Source organism: Morone saxatilis, unplaced genomic scaffold, assembly GCF_004916995.1.
Source record: "Morone saxatilis isolate NCDOM2014 unplaced genomic scaffold, NCSU_SB_2.0 Contig21, whole genome shotgun sequence".
Taxonomy (NCBI): domain Eukaryota; kingdom Metazoa; phylum Chordata; class Actinopteri; family Moronidae; genus Morone; species Morone saxatilis.
Window position 1 is genome coordinate 10760541 of NW_023339774.1, and position 8338 is coordinate 10768878.

General features: G+C 39.8%; 1 protein-coding gene across 1 annotated transcript; it reads right to left on the reverse strand.

Annotated features, from left to right (window-relative positions):
* Positions 1 to 2142: 2142 nt before the first annotated feature.
* On the reverse strand, positions 2143 to 8026 carry ccdc80l2 (coiled-coil domain containing 80 like 2). The gene is made up of 12 exons (XM_035668254.1): positions 7532 to 8026; positions 7359 to 7447; positions 7077 to 7250; positions 6793 to 6944; positions 5640 to 5951; positions 5211 to 5451; positions 4895 to 5051; positions 3950 to 4086; positions 3521 to 3672; positions 3193 to 3296; positions 2795 to 2875; positions 2143 to 2597 (listed from the first exon to the last, which is right to left on the reverse strand). The coding sequence occupies exons 1-12, from the start codon at positions 7812 to 7814 to the stop codon at positions 2263 to 2265; spliced, it is 2217 nt and encodes a 738-aa protein (XP_035524147.1). The 5' UTR covers positions 7815 to 8026; the 3' UTR covers positions 2143 to 2262.
* Positions 8027 to 8338: the final 312 nt, after the last annotated feature.

The following is an 8338-nucleotide window of genomic DNA, read 5'->3' on the forward strand; positions in this document are numbered from 1 at the left end:
TGTGTTTTGTGTGAGCGTGAGCCTCACCGCTTTTGTTATCTGTGTGTTTTCATCTCATGGATTTGCCTATCCCTGGCAAACACCCAGCATTTCCCCCTCTGTTCTTCTGTTCTTAACAGCTGATGCACGCTCATGCTGTGGCAGATCAACAGACAAACCACTGTGATACTTGTTCCTTAGCAACCATATCAAATGCTGTATACATTATAAAGTGATGAACAAAAAATGTGACAATAATTGGCAACAACCTTAGTAGTATGCATCATGTGGTGGCCAGACTTGGCAAGCTTTGGTTCAGTGTCAGCATCCAGAATTAGAAAGGAAAGGACTCTCACTCTGTTCTGCATTTAGGCTGATTTAGGATACTGCTGGGCTGAGTCACTTTGGCTACATACATAACACCAGGCTGTTGTGATCTCCCTGAATAATAATAAAAGCAGACAATAGTAGGGTGTCAACAGGTGCTTTTCTGTGAGAAAGTAGCTAGCTTAACCTCAGAGGACCTAAAGAGAGCTAAGCAGTCCCCCTAGTGGATGGCATGGTTGTCCTAGTGTGTCATCTCAACTAATTGTGTAGGTCAGCAAGGAAAAAACAGTAGAGTGGACTTCCTATTGATTATCACAGGTATTTTGTTTTTGTACTTTCAGATCTTGTTTTCATTGCTGAAGTGATATTTTTGTTACTGTTTGTGAAAGATGGATATTGAACAGATTTTTTTGTCGAAAAAAGTTGAAACTTTAGTTTTCTGTGCAATAACCCTGTAACTCAAACATCCCTTGTACCTGTAAATTGTTTATTCTCATTGTTTAAGTACAGTTTCTTTTAAAAACATATACATATCATATCACATTCAAAACAAAAATGCTTTACAATTGTGGATACTGACAAAGCAAAGGATGAATATTCACTTTGCTATATTCAATTTTTACATTTTCTTTGACTCTTTCTGTACTCTTGCCTCCAAACGTTATTATTGTTATCTGTGTGAGCTACGCGACCTCAAGTCTGTTGCTTCAATTGGTATCAGTAGCAGCAACATATTTTTCAATATATCTTTACCTCAATTTACAAATGACTAGAGTTAATTTACAGACAAATTCACATTTTCCTACTACAACATTTTACTAGATATAAAAAAAGTAAATATGTAGCTTTTTTTTACTTCCCTCTTTCTTACTGTAAGATGCTGCTAAACTTGCAGAAATTAAAATCCACATTTATACATGTGTGATGTTCGTTGATCACTTTCACAGATACATTTCCCCTGAAATGAGTCTGAGTATCTTCTCATCTTGATGATTTTACTAAAGCATTGCTGTAGGATATTTCCAGTGCTGCCATGTCATTACTGTTCACTGTTCTCTTTACTGGCTCTGATCTGAAGATGTATAAATAGGGAGCTAAATTGCTCGTATAATATAGTATGTGTTTTTTTAACTGAATGCTGTCTATATGAAATAAATCTTTCTCCTTAACATAAAATTATATTTTGGTGTTTGTTTGTATTGCATTTGATGACTTTTCATGTATTCTAACTGTAGCAACTGTAGAAAAGTGACTACAGAAGATCTGTTAAGGGCACACTGATATCATTAAACAACTGACAGTCTTTGTAGACAAGTTAAATTAAACTTTTTTAAAGAACTGTTAAAATAAAAAATGTCATCAATAACTCTTTGTTTTACTGACCCTAAGGTGTCTGAAAATGGCTGCTCTTTAAAAAAAAACAGTTAAACAAAAGCACATTGGTTCCCTTCAAATATACTTTCAGTTTCAGAATTACATTTCAACAAAGGAACTTTCCATTTGTATACTTTACACAGTGAATGTGTTTGATAAAGATTGGACAGAAGTGTTGCCAAAAAGCACAACCTGCTCGGCCTTGGATGGACTTCTTCCTGTTTCACTGGCATAATCAGCAAATAATAAGAGAGCAGCAACTTTGTTTTAAGAAAACATTGGAAGGACACACTGCTTTCATTAAGACTTTCATATATGAAACCATTCTGATATTTTTGCTCTGTTTTTCAAATGTATTTAATTTATTTATACTTAAAATATCCAGCTTATTTTTGTGGTGTCCAGAAGATGCATCATCACCTATTTAGAAAGTATAAACTGAATCCTGTGAGTCCTGAAGATGAGTTTTTGTTTATTAGTTTGTTTATGTGTAATCCATGAGTTCATGTATTTGCCCTGCCATCATAAGGATTTAGGTAGCTCTTCCTCATTGCCCTGCATCTTCTTCCTCCCTTCTTCTCATCATTCTTCTGACCGGTGATACGAGTACGTCTCCTCCGTCCCGCCTTCATCATAGCTGTGATAATGCCCCTCCTCGCTGCCTCCTCTCCCTGTGTCGTCAGGGCAGTAGATCCCCAGTCTCCTCTGCAGCTTCTCTTCCTGGAGGCGGGGCTCCATGGAGTCCACCAGGTCGTAGATGCTATCCAGAGACCACATGGGTGATGGGAACCACGCCTTGACATCGCCATCTTTCCCCACAACCAGCATGTTGAAATAGTCCTTACTGATCTTTAGCTGTTCTCTCAGGTTGTTGACCGTGTCACGGGATAAAGGCTCAACTTCACTCTGACTACGACCTTAAAGAGGAAAAACAAAATAACTTGAAAATGGATTAAAAAAAACAACTAGAAATCCTGAAAAACACAGTTAAACCTTGGGTTTAATAATGTTGGATGTCTCCACATTAATATGCACAACACTGGCAATACATTCCAAGTTCCTGTTTCCATTACCATCCCATGCACCTGGATCTCTCCATGTGATTGTGACTCACCGTTAAGGGGAAAAAGCTCAACGGTTCCTGATGCTTTGTCTCCAACTCCAGTCAGCTTCAACATGGCAAAATGGCGAATACCTAAGGAATGATCCAAAAGCACTTATTAAGTAAATATGATCAGTGTCCGATCACATGGTACTAAGAATAATCTATTACAGCACAAATAATGCAATACATTTATGAACATGTATGACCTGTTTTTATTGTTATTATGTAATAGCATGGAACACATTTCAAACTGGTCAGGCCTATCAGCTCAGCAGTATCACAGAGAAGGGATATAGGCGCTATATGGCTACCATAGACTGTGTAATTTAAAAAATATGAAAAATTATTTTACATGTTTGATCTTTAAAAGTAGGTAGGGCTCTGGCGTGGTGTGGTGTGTCACTGACCGAGGTGACACTCCTGTCCACTGAGAGCAGAGAGCTGCTGTTGGAAGGAGTAGTCGTCTTTGGAGGGAGCAGAGATGAGCAGCAGTCTCCTCTTAGACATGAACCTAAACAGCCATAAAAATAGTGATAAGTAAGTTTGAATGTTGACGTATGAGTCAGCCGAACTCAGTCATCATGAGTTGAGACACATTTTGTGTGATAATATTTATAAATTAATAAAATCTAAACTTACCAATATTATTATTATTACTACTAATAGCCAACAGTTGTCTCCACATGGTATTAGGTAATAATACACAGAATACTGCACTGGATTACAGTACGCTACCTGAGCAGAGAATCCTCAGCTCCAGGCTGTTGCTTGTTTTTGGAGCAGACTGGAGGACTCTTCCTTTCCTTCTCCTTTTCTAAGCGCCTTGAGGGAAAGTTGTCGATGTACTCAAACAGAGCAGGACTTGGTGGAGGAGCCTCAAAGACTCTCTGGGGGGAGATAAAAGCCAGTTAGGCTAAGAAAACCAAAGAAAACCCCATAGACAACCAAGTCTAGTGTAATCGACTGTATAGAGTGGATTTACGTGACCTTTACAGGAATAAAGAATATTGTAAAAACCCGGTTGGATTTTAAAAATGGGGATCTATTGAAATCTCTCACTAAATGAAATTATTTTAGATTAGGTGTGAACATAACATGAGTAAGAGTGGTGCCAAAAGCATGAACGCTTATCAAAACCAAATAAAGCAGCAGAGACTGTCTTACAGTGGGCTTGGTGTCATAGTCTGAGACGGTCATGGAAAAAAGGTCTGAGGACGACAGGCCGAGTTCAGCCCTCAGCAGAGAGATCAGGCCTGAGTCTGAGAAATGTTCTGATTGGTCGCTGAGTGGAAGCTCTGACTCTGAAACACACACAAGAAATATATTAATAAATGTGTGTGAATAGATGTAGAGGGAGCAGATAAAATAACAGTGACACATTTCAGTGTAATGCAACCTCCCACAACCACAACAACATTAACTATGACTCAAAACATTGAATCAACACCTCTGCACAATGTTTGAACAGTATAACCCTCAAGGACAGTATTTATGGCAGGGCTTTGGTGCTGGGTTTCCAATACTTTGCTTTATGACCTGATATTCCCATCAACCACAGCTGTAGTTGGTGTTTACCACTGATTAGCAAATGTTAAATTGTTATCACACTAAACTAAGATATGTTATCATTCAGCTTAAGTACAACCTCACAGAGAGCCGCTAGCATGGCTGTCAACTCTCAGTCTTGTTTTTCATTGAAACAGCTGTTGTTCAGCTTCTGCCTCTCAAGACTTGGACGTATCCACAGCATAAAAACACAACACAGGACATGTTGTGTAAGAAATGTCACAATCACAGAGCAGTTTGCAGTAGAAGTGTTTTTTTTTAAATAGTAATAGAAAAGAGGACCCCCACCAGTTTGATCCTTGTCACAACAGTTATGGTCTGTTGTACTTCACAGTGCATTAAACCTCTGCTGCTGTAATGATGGAAGTACCATATTTGCCTTTTGTCACGCTTTAGTAACAAAATACAATGTGTTCCTCTTTTTGGTTCAGAATATTAAAATAGTAGTTAACCTGGAGAGAACCAATTGTTTTAGATGCAAATATTCAAACATACCAAATTATACACATTATAAACACACAGAAAGGTACAAACTCTCCCTACCAAGCTGGTGGTGTTGTAGCGTGAGTGTGGCATCACTTCCTTCACCCACTATGGTTGCCACAGAGATCTTCCTGATAGCAAGGTCACAGTGTTGCTTCTCATTCTCCTCTCTCTGCTGGATGTACAGTGTTGCGTCTATGCTGGGTGTTGAGATCAGCTAGTACCAGGACAATGCACACATAAACAGATACATATATAGTCAATCCAAATGGATGATAGGAAGGTGTCCAATGTTTCATTATCCATTTTTAATGTAGATGCCACTCTAAGAATAACAGATAGGGCAAAAAAGGCAAATAAAAGATAAAGTTCTCACCATTAACCTTCTTGTCCCCTTTAAACTGTCCAAAAACTCCTTCAGGGCTGTTTTATCCTTCTCACTGGCCTCTCTGTTGGACTTTTTCCCTCTTCCTTTCCCTCTTTTCCCTTTTTTCCCTTTACCCCTTTTCTTGGAGCTGTGTTTTTCCTGGTTATCCTCCTTTATATTCTCCTCTTTTTTATCTTCACTCTTTTTTCCTCCTTGTCTTTTCTTTCCTTCGTCCAAAGTGGAGTCAGGCCTGCAGTAGAACAGAAAAAGATGACTTTGATGTTGATCCAGCACTAAGACTGGTGTAAGGCGTGAGGAGGCCCAACATACCAGATGGGAGCACAAAATCTTAGCAGGGTTTAAGTGAAATAAATCAAACATCGACACTCTTATGTCTACTGCGTTTGGAAGAACTGACAAAAAATATGAAGCCGGCACCTGTCTTTCTTCACTTCTTCACTGCTCTTTGACACAGGTGGAAGGCCGTGCACTTTTTTCTGTCCATTACCACCACTGCTCGAGTCGTTTCCCCTTGTGGAGCTCACAGTTGGCACCTTACGGATAACAAACCTCGACCGCCCACTCAGTATATCCTGGACCTTACTCTTCAGGGCAGCTTTTTTGTCCAGGGGAGGTTTTCTTTGTACTGCCACAACAGAAGTCACATTCCCTCGCCTCTGAGGGCTCAGCACTATTTTCTTCTTCATCTTTTTCCTTTTCACCTTCACCTTCTTTTTAGTGGTTTTACACCTGAATAAATAAAAATTACATGGATGTAATGGATGACACACATTAACATCTTCCATCAGTTATTTCTTGATTGCTTTTGCCCAACTCAGATTAATGATTAAAATGGTGGAAGCTGATGCAGGAGCAAGATTGCATACTTTTTAATATTAATAGGGTGTTTTACAGATTGCAAAGCCTTATGTGACTCATTTGTGCTATACTGGCCAGCATAAATAACAAGACCAAATGTCTACAGCCACGCCACGTGCTAAATGCTAACATGCTCACAATGACAATATTAACGTGCCTGGTAGGTGTAATGTTTACGAGGTTTACCATCTTAGTTAACATACTAACATTTGCTATTTAACACAAAACCCAAAGTAGAGCTGAGGCCAATGAGAATGTAATTTGTAATATTACACAAATTGGTGAGGATCGCTAAAAGGTAGTAATGAATGTGTGCACCAAATTTCACAGCAATCCATTCAATAATTGTTTAGAGATTTCATTCAAAATCCTAAATGTTATTTCTGGTTGGACTAAACTGGTGCTGACCAACCAACCACCAACATTGCCACCCATAGAGCTATGCTGCTAGCGTCACTAAAAATGGCTTAGCTTGACATGTAATTTTACACCCAATAATACACTCATAGCAATGCACAATGCAGATAATCAGTTAAATGTTCATCGTTTTGCTCACTTTTTTCATATTCTTTGAAATGTTGATCATTCTTCCTACAAAAAGCACCACTTTAATTAAAAAATCTAATCTAATCTAATCTAATTTAGACTGAATAACTTTCCCTCCTCAGCTCTGTATTAGATTACAATGAATGACACAGTCATATAGTAGAACCTCAGGTTGGATCCTTTTCTGGTCATCTTCTCCAGTTTCCTCATTGGGAAATTATCAATGAGCTCCAAAATCGCCTCAACGCGGACCGGATAAGGGAAGCGCTCGCTGACCCGTAGGTTCTTCTTCAGAACCAACATCGTGAACCCTTGCTCCTGAAACAATTGGTGTAGTATAACAACTGCAAGTCAAGTGGAGGAACCCACAAAGGAGAAACAGACAATCTTAAATTAAAAGAATTCAAATAGGCTGTTACTTTTGTATATCTTCTTGGTAGAACTGGTTACCTGGTTGGTCAGCTCCAGGTAGTGCAGAAGGTTGGTTACTGTGTCGGGGTCCAGGCTCTCTACTGTAGCTTCTCCTTGGAAAGTTGTTTTCTGGATTCGACCTTCCATCATGGCGTTCTGGATAATGGTGATGATGAATGTGTCTCTCTCTGCTAGACGGCAGTTCAGCCATTTCTGAGAGAGACAGAAAGAAAACCTGTGTGAAATTCCTAATAGTTTCCCAGATTAAATTAAACACTTCTCGTTCTAAATCAATATGGTATATATTTGTCAATACTGTACCTGTTCCATGTCCTCCAGTTGCTTCTCCATCATACGAAGGTAGTGATCATTATGTGATGGTGCTGTTATCACCCACAGTCGCTTTTTACCTGGAGGGGAGAAGGGTGGTGTAGGTATGGTAAGTAGGTAGACAGTCAAATAGACACATCAGCTGATCAGTTCATTTGTCTTGCCTGCAAAGTCAGCTAGGAAATCCTGCTCCGGTGTCAGGCTTGATAATGACCCTCCAATTCCTCTGTTGTCTCCATGTTCTCCATCTTCGTCCAACCCCAACCCCTGCTCAAATCCAGGAGGGAGGTCTGAATAGTCTCCCCAGTCCCTTACATTAGGGTCCAGCTGATCCTTGGGCTTGCTTCGACTAGTGCCAGGCCAGGCGGTAAGCAAACTCGGGTAGCTGAGGCTCCACAGGGCAACAAACAGGAGCAGAGGCCAGTGTGAGTTGCAGAAATGAAACATCCTTACTGATACAGCTGAGTTGTTGGTTTGTTGATCAGCTGCAACTGATTAGCAGCTCACAAATCCTCCTCTGGATCTGTGCAGCGCTGTGTTCACCACTCTTAGGCAGCAGCGTTGCATGGATTTAGCGGCTGTTTAAAAGTAATTTGAGAGTTAAAAGCTCTTGATCGTCAGTCACAAAACTCCAAACTGAGAAATCTCCATATTTTGAATCCAGATTCAAAACCCCATTAAAGGCTCAAGCATTCCGTATCCTTGTGGACCAAATCTGACATGAATCTCAAAAAGGACAGCAAAGACTACACTGATGTTATCCCTTCTTGACAGCAGAGAGAGAGACTGACTGGGAAGACTTCCCTCTCCTTGCACACACACACACACAGCACAGAGAGAGAGAGAGAGAGTCCTGGTTCACATTATACCCTAGGCACGTTAACAGGAAACTCATGGAATTTTCTGTGACTTCAAAGCACTTTCTTGCTGAAAAATGTCTTTGTCTCTCTCTTTCTATATCTCTCTCTCTC

Excerpts from the sequence above, each read along its gene's own strand:
- ccdc80l2 (XM_035668254.1), bottom strand. The coding sequence starts at position 7,814 with ATGTTTCATTTCTGCAACTCACACTGGCCTCTGCTCCTGTTTGTTGCC. Across the intron at positions 5,952-6,792 it reads AGAAAAGGATCCAACCTGAG|GTGTAAAACCACTAAAAAGA; the intron begins GTTCTACTATAT and ends TTATTTATTCAG. Across the intron at positions 3,297-3,520 it reads GCTGAGGATTCTCTGCTCAG|GTTCATGTCTAAGAGGAGAC; the intron begins GTAGCGTACTGT and ends ATGGCTGTTTAG.